At 36.7% G+C, this 22,047-nt stretch overlaps 1 protein-coding gene across 3 annotated transcripts in view; it reads left to right on the top strand.

Annotated features, from left to right (window-relative positions):
- wdr7 (WD repeat domain 7) overlaps positions 1 to 18,606 on the top strand; it is a 139,406-nt gene extending 120,800 nt beyond the window's left edge. For all 3 annotated transcript variants that reach the window (XM_028463195.1, XM_028463194.1, XM_028463197.1), the window contains 7 exons: positions 1,707 to 1,893; positions 9,567 to 9,684; positions 10,447 to 10,596; positions 10,699 to 10,781; positions 11,041 to 11,140; positions 14,821 to 14,925; positions 15,975 to 18,606. In XM_028463195.1, coding sequence (XP_028318996.1) covers positions 1,707 to 1,893; positions 9,567 to 9,684; positions 10,447 to 10,596; positions 10,699 to 10,781; positions 11,041 to 11,140; positions 14,821 to 14,925; positions 15,975 to 16,178 — 947 coding nt within the window. In that variant the 3' untranslated portion in view covers positions 16,179 to 18,606. The remainder of the gene's footprint in view (positions 1 to 1,706; positions 1,894 to 9,566; positions 9,685 to 10,446; positions 10,597 to 10,698; positions 10,782 to 11,040; positions 11,141 to 14,820; positions 14,926 to 15,974) is intronic.
- Positions 18,607 to 22,047: the final 3,441 nt, after the last annotated feature.

Raw genomic sequence — 22,047 nt, 5'->3', positions numbered from 1 at the left:
TCATTGTAATTTACAGTTTTTTAATGCCACACTACCATTTAGGATACATTTGAAGCATGGTATGTCTTTGAGCTCTAATCGCCCTTGGTGTGTAAATGTGACACATTTACTGCCTTAACTAACAGCTAATTATGGCCTATCAATGCCCTATCAATAACTGTTGCTTCATTTGGAGACTGGCAAAGGCATCCTCTCTTATAAATGGACTTCGATCAAGATCACTTTATTTTTCCAGTTACTGTTTAGAGGGGTGGGGCTGAAAATGCACTGTGAAAAAAACACTGAGTTTGGATGTGTGCTAAAGGAATGGAGAGAAGTATTGAGAGCTGTTTTTTTATCTGCTGGAGTCTTAATGGTCAGCCCATTCCCACAGAGACTGGCTCAAATGTCAGGGCAGCCATGAAGCGACCTGCATTTGTGCACGCGTGTGCACACTCGCCCGCAGGTCGCACGCACACATACGTGTGTATATTTTTCACCTCAAATTTGATTACCAAAAGTGTGTTTTCAATATAGGCGTTTTTTTCATGTAATTTCTTCTGTAGTAGTCCGAGGCAAGGGTTCTCCTCATTTTGTGTGTTGTCTTCTCATTTAGTCTTCTTGTCATTCTTCTCATACCATGATTAGCACCTCATTTAGTTATTTGGCAGGCTTCAATGAAACGTTCCTGTGTTTTGATGTATTGGTAACATAGTGTAACCTGGATTAATGAGCCATTTTACTTGGTTTTTTTGTTGTTTTTGGTTCTATTTGTGTTTTGGTTTTTCCTTCTTGTGACCATTTCTGTTTGGCACTTTCCATATTGAATGTGCCAGGTCACAATATTGTTCACATACGCTATTGTGAATAAGCACTACACAGATTTACATATTTTCTGGTGCACAATGATTTATATTATACGCAAAGATAAATGAGGTGTGCACAAAAACAATTTTGAGAGTTGATAAGCAAATCAAACAAGAATACTACTAGCGTTTGTGTGCATATGAAATGTGTGCAATTACAGTAACTGCAATACCAGTCAGCTATCATCATTTTTTTATTTAGCTTTTTTTTTGGTCGACTGGGACCCAATTATGTTCCCCTGTGCTTTTTGCCCATTATTAAAACATATCTAGAACAATAAGCTCATACTCCCCAAACCAGTAGAAGTGAATGAAACAACAAAAACAAGTACTGTGTTGATGTCTTTGTGCTATGATGAAAAGATCCTCAACAACTATTACAGTATCTTGAGAGTAGATACCTTAGCTTCACCTTTTTTGGCTGTCAGCATTCAAGGCTGCTTGAAAAAAAATGTATCTGAGTTTGGATTGATGAGCAGAAGTGTTTTTAAGACTTTCAAAGCTGGTATAAAATCAAAGCATGAATATATTAGAGACGACAGGTTTAAGACCTGTTGACTTCAAGATCCCCAAGTTTTGCAATTTTTTTTATCAAGGCGTGATTTATAGTAATGTTTCAGGTGTAGAGCTTTTTTCCGTTCAGGTCATAGGGCCTTCATTTCATCTGAATGAAGGCTGAAGGTGATGATTTTTGTAAAGGCTGGTAAAGATGAATGGTTAAGTAAACTGCCACAGATGAGTTGTTGAAGACGAGTTTACGTGACTGAATGATGTCTAAACAACAAAGTGACATTTAGCGTGCTTTCAAAGGCTTTCATAGATAACCTATTCCTGACTTTTCTCTGAAAATGTTTATTACAGGCAAAGCTCTAACCTTCCTGCTGCTGCAGCCCCCCAGCCCAAAGCTGCCTCCTCACAGCACTATTCGCCGCACAGCCATTGATCTGATTGGTCGAGGTTTTACCGTCTGGGAGCCGTACATGGACGTGTCAGCAGTGCTCATGGGGCTGTTGGAGCTGTGTGCTGATGCAGAGAAGCAGTTGACCAAGTGAGTTCACAGTCACATGTTCATAAACCGATTCATCAGTTAAAGATTATTGATAACAATATAAGTAACCTGAACCAGCTTTAACAAGTGATTTTAAACTGTTACCGGTAAATAGAATTTTACCAGTGCTTGACTTTGAACTATGAACTTGTTTTAAGAAGTGCACTGACTTAATATGGTTGTTGCTGCAATCTTCCTGTATACTTAAATAATCTTTTTCAGTATTTAGCAATGAATCTGCTCGTTCCTTTCTGTTGGATTGGTAGTTATTTTTCCTTACAGCATGTAAACACATGTCAACGTACTGTACATAAACACATATAGACTTGCCTGAATAATAATTTTAAACCTGTATAAATAGGTGTAACAGTTATATAATCTAACTTAAAAGGAGCTCTGTGTAGTTGAAATATTTAAAATGACTAACAATGCTAATTGTTTTGAAAATGTCCATCTTTCATTATATATAGATCTGGAAGTAAGAAGAGAGCAGAATGTATTCTGTTATTTATAGGCTGGCACTCATCCATTACAATCTACAAATGTTTTAGAGAAGCTTTCTATTTTTTATGCTCTGGGGTCTTTAAAAAAACAAAAACAAAAGCACCCAGACTGCCTAAAGATACTGATACAAATGCATACATGCAGTAATTATGGAGCTGAACATGAAGCGACTGATGGAAGCTGGGCTCTAATCTAATTTCAACGCATTAAGATGATTAAATAATGTCTGCCTTGCTCTAACATAAAAGTCCCAGAATGTGTCTGTGTGTTTGGTAACCATACTTTATAAGACTGGCATGGAACAAAAACCCAGAATTCAGCATGTAGATTAAAATAATCTACATGCAGACCCTGTTAGGTCACCTCTAGTACTATACACCTGCAGTGACTGAAAATCAAGTGCATATTTTGGTAAGAGACATATTTCAACTGCATTGTTGCAGGTGCGCTACCAACTCCAAAGATGGTGATATATACAATGACACAACTTGTTCTCATGACGCGCCATGAGAAAACCAGGAACAATGTGGCCAGGGGGTGTTTTGAGTTATTTACAGAAAGTGTGATTTCTTAGCTTTCCAATGGTGTGACACAAATAGAAAACAGATAATGTGTTAAAGCAGGGTTTTCCAATTTTGGGGTCGTGGTCCCATTTGTGGTCCCCTGAAATGTCTAGTAATTTTTATTTATTTATTTATTTATTTAAATGATTAAGAAAACAACATATATATATATATATATATATATATATATATATATATATATATATATATATATATATATATTTTTTTTTAAACACTACACAATCTTAAGCCACCATTCTATACTTTTGCGTTCTCAAAAATAAATAGTTAAAATAAAATTCAGTATAAATATTTTTGAGCTGTTGCATCTTCTCACTTTGTGCACTAATCCTGGCTACTCTGTATTTGTAAGACAGTATCAAAACGATCCAAAGTTAATTCTAGGAAGGAAAAAACTGTCTTTTGGGTTGCCAGGAGTTACGGCCATTTGAATATCTCCAAACTACATAACGGAGAAAATGGGCCTAAAAGATTGAGAAGCTTTTCTCACCTCCCTCAGCAGCCAGTTGAGTTGCAGTAACAAAAACTATGCATTTATCGGATGAGCTGAAGTGTTCACGTGTTGTTTACCTCAATGCGATGCAGTGGTAGGGAAAAAAACAATGGATTACCGTCTTCAATGGAGTATTTCTGTGGTCACAAACGAAGTGAGGAGAGGGAGTAGATTGAGCAGCTCTGGTGAATATTTCAAACAGCTGACTGTTGTTACAAATTACATTTAAAAAAAAAAAAAAAAAAAAAAAAAAAAAAAACTGCCTGAAGCAACATTTTTCAGACTCAATCAGAATATATGCTTAAGTAGCCATGTGTTTTACGTGTGTGTGGATGGCCAAAGAAAGCCAGTATGTTAATCAGCATTTAACATTTGTACAGTAAAACTTGAAATGAAAATTTGAAATGATTTGTAAATATGTAATCTCCACTAGGGGTGGGAGAAATAATTGATGTATCGCTGTCATTTAGACGTGGTAGTCGATAATTCATACATTTCCAATAATCGCTTATTTAAATGGTAAATTACAAGAAATACTGTTGAAGGATATTTAATAGACTAAATTATTTTTTAAAACACTATAGTACTCAAGCTGCTAATTTGGTTTGTACATAATAAACTGTTTAGAACAGGCCTTTATGTTTATTGTACATGTTACAAGCAAGAATTCTGCTATTTAGTCACTTTACCATGCAGTTCTACCTGAACAGTTTATGCAGTAGATGTCCTCTGCTGGTTTAATAAAAGGTAAAAAGGTAAATGTATCTCCTGTTTGAATGCAGTTGCTATGTTTTTCAAATCAGCATTTCATCAGTGGTCATGGTGAGAAACAAAGAAATGGTACGAAAAAGTGCATTATGATTCATTGATTTATAAACGAATCGCAGTCCTTATAATCGTAATAAAATAGTGATGTGCCTAAAGATTCCCACTCATAATCTATATATTGAAGTTTATTAATGTGTAAAATTGATTGTAAAATTCAAGGGCGTTTCTTGTCAGAGATCGAGCCACAGATGATCAATAAATCACATGGTAACATCATTGCTTTACAATGGACACCACAGAGTATGTTACAATAATGGTCTGTCTGGCTGTTCAAAAAACCTGCATGTACACACACACACACATACACACAGCATTGCACACAGCGTATTTCCTTGCAGCTGTCTTGCAGTGGACATTTTTTTCTTTAATGCGGCCGAGCAGTCGTCAATACACTTCATGCAGTGCTGTGTTTGTGTGATAATCCTCTTTCACTTGGTAAAGGTTTGAAGAAAAGCTCCTGCTGCAAAGGACTCGCACCTACATCTACACACAGGTTCAGCGCGTGCGCGCTTGTGTGTGTGTGTGCGTGTACACCTGTTTGAATTTATCTGAAGCCCATTTCAGACACACATTCTCTGCACAAAAAAGAAAAGTACACCCCATGGATACCGTTGACTTGTTTGCCGTTTTTGCACTAAAGAGTCTTAGAAGAAGAAAAAAAATCTCAAAAGGATAAAAAATAAGAGAGAAAATAAATAATTTACTTTTTTTTTAAAGATTTTTTTATACAAAAATTACAGTTTCATTCAGCAGACGTTTTTATCCAAAGCGACGTACAACACAAGCAGTTAGGCTAAGGGAATTGCTCAAGATCGAACATTGATGAGCGAGGCTTGATTTGAACCAGTTCTTCCCATTCCTTACATGGTTTTAGTTTGATTTTTTTTTTTTGAATAAAAAAATAATGTTCTTTCATTGGCATTTTAAGTTGCATCACACCTTAATGCATTGCAGATTTGTCATATATAAGGGAATGTACATGGCATTGAAACGTAAAATTTTTCTGAGACATTTGTTTACAATATGTTGTTTGATATGTCTTTTAAATCTCAATTCATTGTTCTGTGTTATTACTTGTTCAGCTACTTTTGAGTTAATACACAGGGCATGAGATGAAGGATTACTAATCGTTTATCAGTATTGTGTTGCAAGTCCATTTTTGCACACATTAGGAAGAGCCTTTTTTGAGGTTTAGAATTGTTGTTGAAAAGGCCAGTGCTAATATTTTTTTTTTTTAGAAATGACCAATCATGAAATATAATGTTAACATGCAGCCTTTGTAAACATAAATTTACATTGTTCAATGTGCTGTACATTTAAATTAACATGAGATAATTGTAACCATATGTTTACTCATCCAGACAAGTGAGGAAATCAGTTAATTATCAGACTATTTAGACCAGCATGGCCATGTCAAGGGTTTATGGGATAGGGGTAAACTGTTTATGTCACCCTCTCTTTCTCTGATCCAGTTGAACACAGATTTGGTGCTGCCTGACTGAGTTTCTCTGATGACCATATGCTTCTTATCTAAATCCATGCTTGCTCGACTAACAAGAAAAATGTTAAACTCTACTGTTTAGTTCCACTTCACTCAAACTTCTTTTTTGAGAGCTGATTTACAATGACACTTAATTGATTTTAGTAGGACCTCTACTCACACTAATGTTCAGTTTTACCATAGTTAGCATGATTAATTATTAGCATGATCAAGTTTTATTTGTACATCTTTCTGCCACTCTCAATTTATTTACAGGTTTATAGCTTAAGTAGTTATTATGTTTGACCATTTTGTTCTCTGTTGGACTAAAGGCATTCACCATTTAGTGTTTTAGTTCTAGTTATTAAACTCTCTATTGCATAAGTGTCAAAGTCAAGGCCCCGGAGCCACAGCTGGCAGTGGTTCTCAAACGTTTTTGCCCCAAGTACCCCCTTTTTTTTATTTGTAAATCCAAGTACCCCCATTGTCCGAATACAAAATGTTTCTCAGAATTCTATGAAAAAACAGCTGTAGAGCACAATGATGGAATGAATGAGTGATAACACCCATTTGAAAGAATCCCGTTAGTAGAATGAAACAGTATTTAGTGCCTCCTGTCTCAATTTATTTCTATAGTTTTTATCATTTCAGCCGCCTGGTGTGGGACCAAAACTGACCCTTATATTTTCAGTTCATGTCCTAATGAAGATCATTATCATCATCATTATTATTATTATCATTTTAAACTAAAAATAAACATATTTACCCCCTCTAGTGCCATCGTGTACCCCTAGGGTAATTCAAAAATAAATAAACTTTATCGGTCTAGCCTCCATGTATCTGTAAGAAATTATTCCATTCTCAAATCACACTAACACTTCTGCAGCTGCTGCTTCTGGTGTTTGTCTAGCTGAAAGGTATGGGGATAGATTTGTCCAAAAAATATTGTCAAATATTTAACAGTAACTTTTTATCCTGCCACAAACACAAAAAAGGATGCAACATTACAACACTATAATTGATTATGTCCCTGCATCGATGCAGAGTTGTCCACCTTCTGCATCAAAACGATTATTTTCCACACCCCCAGTATTTGGCCCCTGAGTGAAAACGAGTTAGACACCCCTGCTTAAATGCTAGAAAATTAATAGTTTCACATTTGCATGTTGTGTATTGTGATTACCCTGCCATGTCTGTGCTCCTGATGTTGTTTTTTTCTTGTTAAGCAGGCAGGTCAGTGGGTGAGGTGGGACAGCTGGACCTGATCTCAATTCGTATACACATGATATACATTTATCATAAATCAATATAAATAAGACCTAAATACAATGTAAAACACTCATAAAACAGAAAACAGGAACAATACATTAATAGACATCTAAGCTGTTTGATGCTATAGCTAAAGCAATGTTTGGAAATCAGTTATTCTGTTCATCAGCAAGCCATCTTGTCATTCTGTGGTCAACGCACAGAAAACCAATCAGCTTGCAAACAGCTAGTCAGTCAGTTTGTGGTGATGACTGTCATCATGTGACCAGGGTTGTTTACCCCGCCCTCATGTACTAAAATCAATATCTCTAGTGTGTGTGTGTGTGTGTGTGTGTGTGTGTGTGTGTGTGTGTGTGTGTGTGTGTGTGTGTGTGTGTGTGTGTGTGTGTGTGTGTGTGTGTGTGTGTGTGTGTGTGTGTGTGTGTGTGTGTGTGTGTGTGTGTGTGTGTGTGTGTGTGTGACGGGGGGTTGGTGCTGGGGAAGGGGGGTGGGTATTGACTGGATAATGTCAGTGTGATATTGGCTGTGAAAGCCCTTATGTTGTCACATTCTCACTGAACACTGTGTGTTTCTCTTCAGTTTGGCAATGAAGGTTCTTCACGGTTGAATCATTACAGTCAGTCAAGAGTCCATTTATTTTAGTTCAACCAGTACATCACAGCCTTATGTCTCTGTTTTGGCAAAATATTATTGTGTAATTCTAGTTTTGGTCATTTATGTGTCAATGTTGACCAATCCTGAGAAACAGTCTCATATAAAGACATTTGGTCTTTGGAGTATTGTTGATTGATAGCTTGAACTTTTAGACTTGTCTTATGACGGCCGTGTGTGCACATGTACGACTTGAATGAAAATCCAGGTCATTTTTTTCCTTCCATGTTCCTCTGGGAGTCTTGGTACAATTTGCTCTTTGCTCTCCTGCTGTCTTATATCAACACGATGACCGTTTCCAATTACAGCCACCTCACTGAATGAAATTAAACATTTCAATATTGCTGATATATTGCCAATATATTACCAGTATTAATTACCTAATCTGTTACTGCAATGTATAATTAGAGGAGATAAATTGTGCTTCTGAGTCTTTCCTTCAAACCCCCTCCCCCTCCCCCTCCATCTCCAGGGTCATTTGTTAACAAGGTGGACTTGCTCACCCTTTTGGTCTTTTTTTCACTCTCCCAATGTCTGCCCTACACAAACACCTACTTTTTTATTCTCAGAGGAGTGTGTGGCCAGCTGTTCCATGTACGCAAGTATGTCTAATTCCTGTTGAAGTGTGGGAGTCTATTATGCTGTTGTCTACTGAATGGCTCCCATTGACTCAGCCCTGACATTATAAGCTTCTTGCTAATCTCTTCACTCCACATGCAGGGAGGACTTAATCCGTCCACTGCTTTACTCAGATTCACTGATACATCTGCATAAACATGGATAATTAACTTTGCTCTTCAAATGATTGGAATCCCTTTTTATTACATGCACCTTGTGGCATTATTTACTGTCATTGTTTGTCTTACCAAAAAAACCTGTTTAGTACAAATAATATAACCTTATACTCAAGTTTTAAAAATGTACATACATTTTTTAATATTCTAGTGCGACTCAAGCTTGGTTATATTCCTGTACTGTAGCTTTAAAAAAAGATGAAGTTAGAAAGATCAGCTGCTGATTTGAGTTGTTGAACTGACTGACAAGTTTAACCCTTTAAACTGTCTTTGAGATATTTTCTGCAGTGTTTATACTGTAAAGTAATGTAAAAAGTATTCATCAAATTTAGAAGATCCCCTGAATATTTTTCAGGTGAATTAAACTGAAATCTACAAACCTCTTGTTACCAAACCAGAATATTTTGTGGTGTTGTGCTCAAAGTTAGAGAAAAAGAGCTTGAGCAAAAGTATAATGTATCATTTCTAGGGGTGTAACGAAATACTCAACTCACATTATGATACGATATTGGGTTCATGACAGAAAATACTTGCGATACGATATAAAAAATGATGGTGGAGACAGTCTGCTGGAATGTTTTGCCTCACAAATAAAAAACTAATTTACATATTTGTTTTTTTGTTTTTATTTTTTTTTCATACATAAACATTTTAAAAGCTTTTGTCTTAAGGAGTTTATACTTTTGACCCCCAAAAATGTTTTGTTACCAACATTATTTTAAAAAAAGCAAGTTGAGTGTGGCTGCAGGACATGAATAAATAACATATAAAAAAAATAGTAACAATAATAATATTCCAAGGAAAAGACAAAATAAAAAAACAGAACATGTCTAGGAGTATTTGCATTTACATTTGTGAAGACATGACACATCATGAAGTTATACAGTAGATGTCCCTGACTGTTAAAAATTGTTTGCCTCAACTGCAAAGTATTCAGACCTAGTTCAGATTTTCCTGTATGTTTCAGCCCCGAGGTCTTTTTGGGAAATACAGTGCAAGTTTTTAAAATCATTTTGTTAACTTATCTGTAAGAATGATAATTTGACTAACGTTTATCTCTTGTTTCATAGTGTAACAATGGGTTTACCACTCAATCCTCCGGCAGACTCGGCGCGCTCATCCCGCCACGCCCTCTCTCTTATTGCCACTGCTCGCCCACCTGCTTTCATCACCACCATTGCAAAAGAGGTGAGTCCCGACTGGTCATATGTTCATCGCTTCCAAGTTCCAACTTCAACACATTATTATTGCCAGCTATAGTCTCTGCCATATAATTTTGAATTCTTTACAGTTTGGGCACAAATTATTGGTCGGAGGAAATGTAAATACATTAATGCAATACGCGCAATCAAATCAGCTCTACCCTGGACAGCTCGGACCTCCTGGGCGAATCCCAGTTGCTCTGTAGGGTGGTCTCAACCATGTCTGCACACGAGTAAATGAGGCACAGCACGTAAGGATAGTAGTTTTGCATTCAAGCAATTTTGAGCCCTTTATCTGTCATCTCGGTAATTCTGCCCCTAATTATAGTTTATGTAGCTCTAAATGGAATAATAGTTTAAAAAGATATTTTAATGTATTTTTATTTGCCATTTTGATTTAGCTGCAGCAATACAAAGAAATGTGATTGGCATCCACACTGAAGTAGTCTCAAAGCACTTTACAATATCAGCTCATTCACCCATTGACCCATTCACATTCACACATCAATGGGACTGAGCTGCCATGCAAGTTGCTAGTTGACCACTGGGAGCAACTTAGGGTTTTATGTCTTGCCCAAGGACACTTTGACACAGACTGGGATTGAGCCCCCAACCTCTCGATCAAAAGACGACCCCTCTACCACCTAAGCCATGGTCGCTTATAACCAATAATCTATTACATCCTCATGATTTGTGCAAATAGTGGGTTATTTGTAATCCAATAGTCTTGTTTGTTCTTGTCTTCCAGGTCCATCGATACAATGCAGCTCAAGCCAACTCACAGTCACAGCAGAACGTTCACACTACCACTCTGGCCCGAGCTAAGACTGAAATACTGCGAGTTATTGACATCCTCATCGAGAAGATGCCAGCAGATGTTGTAGACCTTCTGGTCGAGGTGAACAAAGTTTATCAATAGCAGCATATTTGCAGAAAAAACACACATATTTTTTTTTTTAGAAATCTCTAGCAAATGATTGTTGGTCCTTTCCTTTCTTAGGTAATGGATATCATCATGTACTGTATTGAAGGCTCTCTGGTGAAGAAGAAGGGACTGCAGGAGTGCTTTCCTGCAATATGCAAGTATGTGTTTCGGTGCAACAATGATTTTTTTCTCTGTCAAAGAGTGGTATGTTTGAATCAAAACATACATAAAACAGACATACCAGTGTGATCGTTCTTAGATTATTTTAGTTTTATTTCTGGTCTTTCTCACATTGATCGCTTGTATTATGTGCATGTGTGCGCACAGTGGTGTTTACTGAATATGTTTTTGGACATTCTCTTTTTTTTTCAAAATTGCCTTTTGAATTGCCAACAGCTGTATGATGTCCCCACGCAGGTTTTACATGGTTGGTTACTGTGACCGCAGTCACCGGATCGCTGTGGGAGCTCGCCAAGGCTCAGTGGCTCTGTATGATGTTCGAACGGGAAAATGTCAGGTACCTTCAGAACTATGGCTGCTTATGTCCACACTTCTGGTCATGTTCATAACAGCCCGGGATTGGCACTCAAGTCAAACTTCCATCTGTCCATGGGTTCGTCCATCAAACCACTCATTACTTACAACAAGGCAATAGGAGAGGAGGAATTAGAGGTTTAAATCAGAGTGAAAAGGTGAGAGAGGGGAGGACGATAAGGAGAGTAGTTTTTCTCTCCTCTAATTGATTAATGATAAAGCAATAGTTCTGTTTTGTGTGTCTTTCTTTAAATGAGTGTGTGTGCTGATAATTTGCTGTTTATTGATTTGCAGTAACCTGAGCAGTCTCGTCTGGTGCAGGTGGTCATTTATATCTGATAAGAGCTTGACCTGTTCACCCAACATCTACTTTGATTGTGCTTGTGTGCTGGGGAAAGGTCCGAGGTCTTGAATACATGTGTTTTTTCTTCTTTTTTTGCAGTAGTTAAGAGTTAAAAAATTATTGCCCTGATGAAACGGTGCTTTTTAACCATTAAAAGCTTATCTGGGTTGTTGATAGATTTATTTATTTCATTGATTCTGACCGTTTTTTTTTTGTTTTTTTTTAAATTTAGAATCTTTCCAGCGTTGGAAAACTCATTAATATATAATTTTGAGCATCACACAGGACTAATTACATTCTAGTGGAGGAAACTGTAAATGGTTTCCTTACATGTACATGTTTAGTTTACAGAGACAACACGTCAAGTATGTTCTCGTCTGTGTCCAATGAGCAGCAGAATAAACCCAATCTGCAGAAAATACTGAAAACAATATCTTAATAAATGGTCAATCATGACTAATTGGTTTAACCGGCATCAACAACAGCACCAGGTACAGCACGAAGACTGTCTGAGTTGGAGCTGAAGTTCATCACTCATGGCAATAGAAAATAGTTTACAGTGGATTCTTAATTAGTCATAATATCATTTAAAATATTTTCAGACAGAAATAATCAGTCTTTGCATAGTTTCATAAAACATAAGAACAAACTTACTATTGTCTACCTGTTTGATTTTAAAGCTGACCAAATCAGCTCTAGTCATAAACACTGACTTTACCATTTTGTTTGTGAGCAAAGACATGCAAGTAAATTAAACAAAAGAAAACAACCATTGTATCCAGTACAGAGCTGTAAAGTCAAATAAAGAAGTGAACCACATGATTTAGTTTATTATTTAGGATTGTAAAATATGCTCTGCAGAAGAAAGAAAAAAACAAACAACCCTTCAGTCAAAGTATTCAGGTTTCCTCTTTGCAGGCTTTGAAGGACAGATTGTATTTTTTGTATTGTGGAACCTACATTATGTTGTATTTGTATGATGCAATTACAGTGGCAAGACAGAGAAGACCTTACAAACATAGTTATCAATTTATATGGATTGCATTTATTTTGTACACATTTTTTTTTTGTCATTTTCAATGACTGCAGGCGTACTGGTAAGTTACAACAGATACCCTCAGTGTTATTTGTTGTAATTAGTTTCCAGGAAAAATTAATCTGAAATAACACTAGCATTTAGTTTGTTATACTTATCTTCTATAAGTGTTACCAGTATTAAATGTTGGTCTTTTCTTGGTCCGTACCATGCAGGTATAGCTGCAGCTACTCACTAAACATGCTAAACACAACTGAGCAGCCTTCCAGTATTTTCCCCTGATATTCTCACAGATAGAATTCATAATTACTCGTAAAGCTAAGGAAGAGATGTAAATGTAATTTCCTAAACATTTTAGTTATTATCAGAAGAATATATTTTTTTCCACTTTTATACAGGTTTTTCTCAGTAGGAGTTCTATGTATTATACTGGTTGTTTAAACACTAAGGTTTTGATTTTGGAAGAGTCAGTTGCAGATTTATTAATTATGAATTCTATAACTGGAAGGTGTTGCACAGACTTCAATTAAAAAAACACTTCTTAGCAAATGTTTAAAGTGGTTCTTCTGAGATATGCAGAAAAGTGTAGTTTGAAGTGTGTGAGAAAGACAGGATGTATGACACGGTGTCCAAGAGTAACAGGAGATGAAAGCGATGGTGTCGGGCAGGTTGGGGTCATTATTTGGGTGTGCTTGTGTGCATCCAACTGTAACTTACTGGTTCTCTGCATGACCATCTGCTAAAGCTGTGATCAGCTACATGTCCCTTTCTTTTGTCAGTAACACAACAGTGTGTGATGTCCTTTCTACTGATTAAACAGACACTGCTAACAAAATAACATAAGTAAAGTCATTCACATTCCAAGGCCGTTTTTTAAGTTCCAAAAATAAAGAATCTTTCCCTGATTTTGTTTTTTGTTTTTATTTTTTTACCCGTCATATCCAAAGTGTGCTGACTTGCACAAAAATACACTCATACAACACATCAAGTATGTGTTGAAAGTATTCTATAGCCTCTCAGCAGTAATGATAATTTGTTGTTTTATTTCTCAATATAAGTTTTTCCTGAACAACAATAGTGGAGATAGACGAGCAATAGTGAAGGATGGAAATAAAGGAATGAAGACTGAAAGGGAAGTGAGCAAAGAATGTAGCGGTTGGCTCAGACTGGAACATAATCACAATAATTCAGTTTATTCCTCAGCCAGCACGACGAGAGCTTAATCTGGTTTGCTTTGAAAACCAGCAGGGAATGACCAAATTGAAAAGACAAAATTTTCCATTTCATTCCTTTAATATTTTTTCCCAGCTTTAATTGTCACAGACGGTTATTATTGCAGAGTGTCGAAGCCCAAGGCAATGCTTCTTAATGTCATCTGGAGGTGACAGTAATCTCAGTGGGAGGGGTGGTGGGATTCTGTGAAGTGTTTATTGTGTTACACATCATGCATCTGGTGGGACGATTTATTACGTTTCACTGCTGCAGCAGCAGCTTGTGTCTGTCCCTGGTGTTGGGGAACCAAAATCTGCCACTTATCGATGGAACCCTCCCCTCAAAAGCAAACACTACTGCAAAGTAACATTTAACAACACTTGCCTTGATGAAAATTCAAATAAAGCATCACATTTTTGACTCCAGATGCTCCTGCAGGTGATGGGCTGTGATGTGGAATTCCCTGAAATACACTTGAGATTTTTTATTTTTTGCCAAAAAAACAAAGTGATGCTTTGTTCGCTTCTTTTAGGGGGGTTGTGAATTCTCTCAAACACTATTTTGCACCCCATAAACTGACAAAATTTGTTCATTTTGGGGGAGCAGTACACACTCCCCAGCTCGTGTTTATTCAGCGCTCCTCAGAGAGCCGTTCTTTATTTCCTTTAGTTATTGAAGTGAACGGAGGTTGATCCCTGCAGCAGAAACACTGTCTTCAATCATGGATGCATCTGAAATCTTTGTTGCTCTGTTTATATTACAGACAAAGCAATGATTGTTCAGAAGGTCTATTTATCCTGTTCTTTTAATCACCTGACGGACATCTTTTTCATTTTACACACCCACATATCATGCACACACACACACCGCCATTTATTTCAAAACCAGGGCTTTTCTTTGGTATGAATCTTTAAAGTAGAGTAATAGTGTATCATTGTTATAATACAAAATGTTATTAAGTTTTATAGGTGTTGCTGTGCTGTAATAATAATTTATTTATATTTTAATTATAATTGTCCATTTATTGCACTTTGTAGTTTTTAAACTTTAAAAACCTTTGTTTTTATTACAGAATATTCATGGTCATAAGGGCCCGATTACAGCAGTGTCCTTTGCCCCTGATGGCCGTTACCTAGCAACCTACTCCAACGCTGACAGCCACATCTCCTTTTGGCAGGCAAGTTGAACACGTCCTGTAATCAAGCTGCACCTTTGCTTTAGTATTCTGTTTTTTATTGCTCATGTTGGGAGTCATAGTGAGGTTGTCTGCAACTATTCACATTTAGTAATGACGAAGTAAAAACATTTAGTTTCTGTTTAATTACTGTTTTATCGGTAATAAAGGGTCACATCAGTTTCCATAACTCTAGTTTTGTTTTTTTGTTGTTTATTTTGTCAGCACTTTTTACATTATAGCTTCCATAATATAGAAATGCATATATTGTTCATGTATGTTGATTAGATACTAATGACCAAAGTATCATCATCATTGGTTGGAGTCTGATGTATTTTAATGATGCAAAAAATTACAAATGCTTTTCAATAGTTTTCACAGTCTGTATTGAAATTGTATTCTAGCGTACATGAAGACAAGCTATCATGTGAATCGATGGTAAACTTATGCACATGCTTTTCATCGGTTTCCCCGAACACTTATTTTAAATTAAAGATCTTTACGACCCCTTGACACAACAGTCTGGGCACACACGCACACACACACACTCTAATAGCATTACTATAAGCCAGTGCTCCGGCAAGACGGCTGCTGTGGTAATGAGCTGACAGACGCTCTGTTGATGTGTGTGTGTGTGGAACTCTGTTATACCAGGAAGTGACTAAATGTTGGCAAAAACTGGTTTGCTACATTGAACTATATTAAAGCACTGTGGGGGAAAAGTTACACTTTTAAAGGTTGCGTTATTGTTAGGAGTAAAACTAAGCCCTAATTCCTGATACTGCAGTCACACACCTGGTCTTCAGACTTAATGGTCTTTATCAAACACAGTTGACATTTTTTCAGCTGGAATGAAAGGTTATACATAAAGTCCCAGTTTTTTTTAGAGGTATATAAACTAAAAAATGCTGTCTGTGTGTAATTGTAATGCAGATTTCAAAGAATTAATAAATGATTCCAGAAAGCAGTTTTTCTGGGTGTCCTTACAGTGTAAGGGCTGAATAATGTGATTAAGTGCTGACTGGCAGATGTTGTGTGTGGTTGGTCCTCAGATGAACACCAGTTTGCTGGGCAGCATCGGGATGTTAAACTCTGCTCCTCAGCTCCGCTGCATTAAGACGTATCAGGTTCCTCCAGTGCAGCCAGCATCTCCAGGTTCCCAGAACCATCTGAAACTGGCCCGTCTCATCTGGACCTCTAACCGCAATGTGATCCTGATGGCACATGATGGGAAGGAGCATCGCTTCATGGTGTGAAGAAGATGTGCATCTGATGCACCTCCTGGTGGAGTGTTGTGTTGTTATTTTTATTTCACAACAATAATTCAGCATCATTCCTTCTAAAATGATCGCATATTGTTTGCTTTTAACCCCTTAAAACTTAGACTGCAGACTCAGTTTACCGTCCCTACAAGATCATTAAATCTGTAAAATACTCTAACCTGAACCATCTGAGGCAGCAGAATAAAAGCCCAGTAAAGTAAACAAAGATTCAGCTCCGGTCCAGGTTTCGACTTGTCTCTACTGAGTTCTTATTTATTAATATGAGCCCATTTGTTGTGTAGTTCATATTAGGTGACACTGAAATTGTTATATAACAATTAGTTCATTTGCTGTTTCCCTGCTAGACTGTTGACCTCTTAGTGAAGTATTATTGAGTTTCTTTGCTGAAATATTGTTTGATTCATGTAGTTCAGTTCACTATTGACTTCAGTATTTCTATCAGTAGATCTGTTTTTCTCTGACACCTGAAAGAGCGTGACAAGCTTTTTGCATTTCATGCTGTTGGCTTTTACTTTGGTAACACCTCAGAAGCTTTTCCATCCTCTAGCAGGAGTGTGTGCGCGTGTTTGCACCCAAATGAATTTTCCCGAAACACACTCTCTTACTTCTGACTGCTCATTGTATTTAAGTATACTAAAGCATCTTTGAGTTAGTCAAATGTCAGATGGAGTTTACATTTAATTTGTTATTACACAATTTAAAATAATTTCGCACACTTGTTCTGAAGATGGAAAATATTCCCTCCTGTAGGTTTACATGTTTAAAGTGAATCTATTTATTCAGTTTTGTGTGTATTTTATTTTATCTTATGTTTGCTCCCATCTGTCTTTATCAAATGAACATAAAGTGTAAATAATCAGTGTTTTTAGACGTGCTGTGTGAAGTCCGTCAGCTTATGAGGTGATTTGGGTTCCTGTGCTGTTTATTGTGGCTGCAGTGACTGAGCCTGCCACCAGTTTTTAAAATGACCAAAATTAATGCTTAAACTCTCTCGAGATTTTGTTCAATCTGTAACTCCTATAATAACTTTTAGAAGGCACCTAATGAAATAATTAAAAAAAAAACTTTTATGTAGGAGTTGTTTTTTATTACCTTCAAGTTGAAAAACAGATGCAAAGGACTTTCCTACACCTTTTTTTAAAAACTTGATTTTGGCTAATTTCAAACTGTGAATAATACATTTTATTTCTGCAAAGATAGACTCTAAAGTAATAGACTTAACCCACAGTGCAGACCTTATGATGAGACGAGGCTTTAACATGAAAAACTTCTAACAATATTGGCTTTATTATTAATAGCAAGACTGTAAATGTCCTCTCAGTGTGTAAGCATTAGGTATTTGTATATATGTAGCACCGTATACACAGTTTTCTTTCTTGCTGAGCTTTTAAATAGTGTATTAATATTTTCCAGCAATATTAAAAATAGCATTACCTTACAGTTGACAACTGATTTCATTTTTGCACTATTATATGGCCTCTGGACCTCTGATGTACACTGTTGAGAGTAGTTATAATAGAGTTATAATAAATTACATTTGAATATCATATATATATATATAAATATGAAATATAATGAATTAGTTTTGAGGGTCATAACCAGGTCTGACTCGAGGTATAGTTTGAAGCCGGATTCATTTTTACCAAGTTTTTTTCCGCCCTGTTTTGCTCTCATGTCAGTTTCATTAAGGCTGTCAAAAAGCTCTAACACTGTTCCACACCTTTAAACCTGAGCGTGTCAAAGCTTTTCACAACTTCCTGCTCTGCTTCAGAAAAAAAAAAAAACATCTAGTGTCTCATCACACAGATATCTTTGGAAATGCACAAGACTCGCGCAGATCCTGACAGCTTGAAGAACTTAATCCTTGGTTTTCCCATCGGCTCTTAACAGTTTGTGGAATGACGTTTCTGGCAGCCTCTCTGGGGAGGAAGGGTGAGAAACAGAGGGAAGGCCAGTAGCTCAGAAGTGAGTAACAAGTGATGAAGCTTAGGTCATCCATCCAGAAAAGAAGGATCCATGGTAAAAGTAGTCAACCAAAATGTCCCCACAAACCATCAAGGATTTCTTATCAGGAGAAACATTTGGTTTCTTTTTGAAAAGAATCTTAACCTGAAGGACTAGCAGTGGATTTCTAGAATTGTTATCCTTGTCAAGCTGTATGAGATGTTTAAAGGCATCTCTATTTGCTCTCACCCCATGTTACTTCTGCACTGGCAGCTTTAAACTTTCTTTTTTCCCTCTCAAAATGTCTTGAAGTGTAACCTCATTCCTAAGTTTGTGTGATTTGCTTTATATAAATGAGCTTCGATTGATGTTGTGCTGTGTATCGTATAGATGTCATGGATATGTGTTGTATTTAAATGGGTTGTTGACTTGTGCAATAAAGTAAATGAGACCGTGATTCCTTCTGTGCTTCTGTTATGTGTTTGTGGGTGCTGCTGCTGATGGTTTATGGTTGTAGCAGAGATTTGTAACATTTCCTGCTTGATTCTCATTGGATACTACAACATCTCCCTAATGTCTGAGCAGCTCAGCTATAGACTCTCCTGTGAGCTCTGCTGACCCCAGGTCTGCTCCCAGCTTGCTTTACTGCTTTAAAGACTATTTTAAAAGGGTTTAAGCTCTACTTTCACTCATTTTTCTGATTTATTTATAAATTCATTGTTGCTGTTGTGTGATGGATGGAGCTAATCTCTCACAGTAAATCATAAGACATTTATGTTTGAACAGTAAGCGATGCTGTTCCTTTTAAATATGTCAACAAAAGGAGAATGAGCTCGCAAGAAAAACTTACAGAAGCCACTCATCACAGACTAGTTAAGCTCTGTTATGAGCACCTGAACACATGCTCCGCCCACCACACTATGAATGTGAAGGCAAGGCCATTTTATTTGTATAGCAATATTTTATACACAAGGCAATTCAATGTGCCTTACATGATTAAAAAGTGCATTAAAATAAATTTAACGGTTTAGTCAGAACATTAAAATCAGCAGTTAAAACATATAAATCAACAATAATATGATTAAAAATCTCCCTCTCCATCATATGCAGTCGAGAAAAAGAGCATCTTTAACTTTGATTTAAAAATGTTCACATTAGATGCTGACTTCAGCTCTGCTGCAGTTTGTTCCACTTCTTTGCAGCATAACAACTAAAAGCAGCGACTTCATGTTTGCTGTGGGCTCTGGGCTCCCCTATCTGACCTGTGTCCATAGATCTGAGAGACCTGCTGGGTTCATACCTGACTAACATCTCACTGATGTATTCTGGACCAAACCCATTCACAGATTTATACACCAGCAGCAGAACTTTAAAGTCTATTCTGAGGCTGACTGGGAGCCAGTTTAAATACTTTCAAACTGGAGTAAAGTGTTCTGACCTCTTTGTTATGGTTAAGACCAAAGCTGCAGTGTTCTGAACCAGCTGTAGCTGTTTGAATTTATTTTGGGGATGAATGAAGCTCATATTGTCACTTTCTAGGATCTAATTCCCTTAATCAGTGCTGACTGACCAGTTAAGCAGATTGTTTGCTTACATCAGCTCTTTCAATACCAGTACAGTTCAACAAAACTGCAGTATGACATGAAGCAGTTGGTCATCATCGAACACGTGTCAAACTCAGAGAAAAATGAACAACAAAATTGCAGTGCTTCTTTGGCCAAAACATAATATAAAAAAAAACTGTAAAACAATAAGTCATTAAAAAGGAAAGGAATATACATCATGTTATGGCTGTCAAGGTGTGGAAAGGTTTGAATTTCAACATTTTCTCTTGTTATTGTGAGATAATACAATGTAAGGATCATTCACTTTGAATTTGCACTGCCTGTCAGTATAATGAAATCCCAAGGCTCCGCCCCCACACACACCTGATTATTTTCAATTATTATGACTATTCAGGGTTAGACACTCAAATACAATAGACATTCAAGTACACATTCCTTACACAAGAAAGACTGTTGTGTTAGAAGAGACAATGCAGAGATCAAATATCTCTAAGTCAAAGATCTTTAGAGGCTGACGGCAGAATATATATAGAGTATAACATTATTTATATATATACATAAAACCCAATGACAGCTAGTGATAGGCACCAGCAGATCCCCACCACCCTGAAAAGAGCAGCAAACGGGTCAGAAAATGGAAGGATATATAACATATGCACACACAATCATTTTTAACAACCTTATTCTTTGGTCTCCTCAGTCACTGTGGGAATAATGAGAAATTCACTTTAAAACTGGGAAAATAGCAATAATAAACAGCATTTTTGGGAGGGGCCTAACATGTTGTAATGATGTTGCTTCTTTTTTTTATAAGAAGAGCATAAGCAAAAAAACAAGCAAAGTTTGTATAAATCTCATTTGCCACAGAATTTCTCTTAATTTTTGTTTGAAGTTGAAAATTAATTATTAAGCATAAAGTGAGTGTTACTGGAAGGCCCCAAACAAATTGATCATCTTCCAAATTATTAATCACTGTTTTTGTTTTAACTGAGGAAGGTGAAAACATTCACTTGGATTGAAACAGAAGCTGTCAGAATGTGAAAGAGATTAAAGGCAGACATTGATCTACATCCCTGTGATCAGAGTTTCATTAAACAGGTCAACTCTGAGTCAGTTACACCCACTGTAGTAAAGCTTTGACTAAAAACACTATTTTGGGTCAGAACTTATGCAGTAGCTGCAGCAGATGAAATAGTCATCTGTTCAAAGACTGAAAAGAGTCTTTACGGCAGTAGTTTGTATACATGAAATGTTCTGTGAAAGTATCCAACGATGAAGCTCTGCTCTTTTTATCTGCGCTCACATTTTATTGGGAAACAAATCGAAATATGCTGAATATTTTTCCCACCCATCTACAACCGTGCTTGTGTCTGTGTTTAAGCTGCACTGGCTGTAAAAGTTTTGCTGGGATCACAAAGTCAGGTTGTTCAAACTCATGTAGTTTTACATTATTGATCTTTACAAAAGTTTGATCCTTTGAGCTGCCCCCAAAGATAAAAAGATTACCCACAGATCTGTCTAGTTTATAATTAATGTATTCTCATAGCTGAATGGAAGACAAATTTGGGGAGGGGTAAGCAACGTGTGTGTGTGTGTGTGTGTGTGTGTGTGTGTGTGTGTGTGTGTGTGTGTGTGTGGGTGTGTGTGTGTGTGTGTGTGTGGTGAAAGTCGTTAACAATAACCTAAGTCTCCGAATTAATTACGAATTTAATTTAAACTTCATCAGAATAAATACATTGTTCTCTGTAAGCATCAGGATGTATGACAATGATGACAATGATTAGGCCTATAGGCCTTTATTAGTAAACCCTAAACATCAGTTATAGTTTGTAAAAGTATGACAGCAAAATGACATAAAACTTCTTCTTTAGTCACCTCCAGCACTTAAGTGTTCAACTTAAAGCTACTGGACACAAACATATTTTTTCAGAGAAAGAATAATAGGTCAGAAATAATTTGCTCGGAAAAAAATGTAAAAGGTTGAAATTACCGTGTGAAAGTTTTTTTTTTATCTCCATCATAAACATTCAGGGGTAGATTTACTAAAGGTTTAGGGGTATTAAAACGTGTGCAAACAGGTACAAAGCCCAGGATATAGGGACTGTGCGTCTTCTGCGCGTCACAACGCGCCCACAATCCATTTAGCGCGTTTCCCTCTGATGAATATGTAAAGTAGGCGGATCTCATAAGGGGAGCAAAGAACAAAAATAAATATATATATATATATATACATATGAAAGCAGTGGGCGCATTGCAATTCATCAAACCTGGAACTATTTGCGGTGATTGTTTAAGCACCGGAAAATAGTACGACCCACATTCAGGTGCAAACA

Source organism: Gouania willdenowi, chromosome 12 (assembly GCF_900634775.1).
Source record: "Gouania willdenowi chromosome 12, fGouWil2.1, whole genome shotgun sequence".
In the NCBI taxonomy this organism is placed as follows: Eukaryota; Metazoa; Chordata; class Actinopteri; order Blenniiformes; family Gobiesocidae; genus Gouania; species Gouania willdenowi.
The sequence above is the reverse complement of the archived record's forward strand: the minus strand, read 5'-3'. Positions and strand labels throughout refer to the sequence as shown.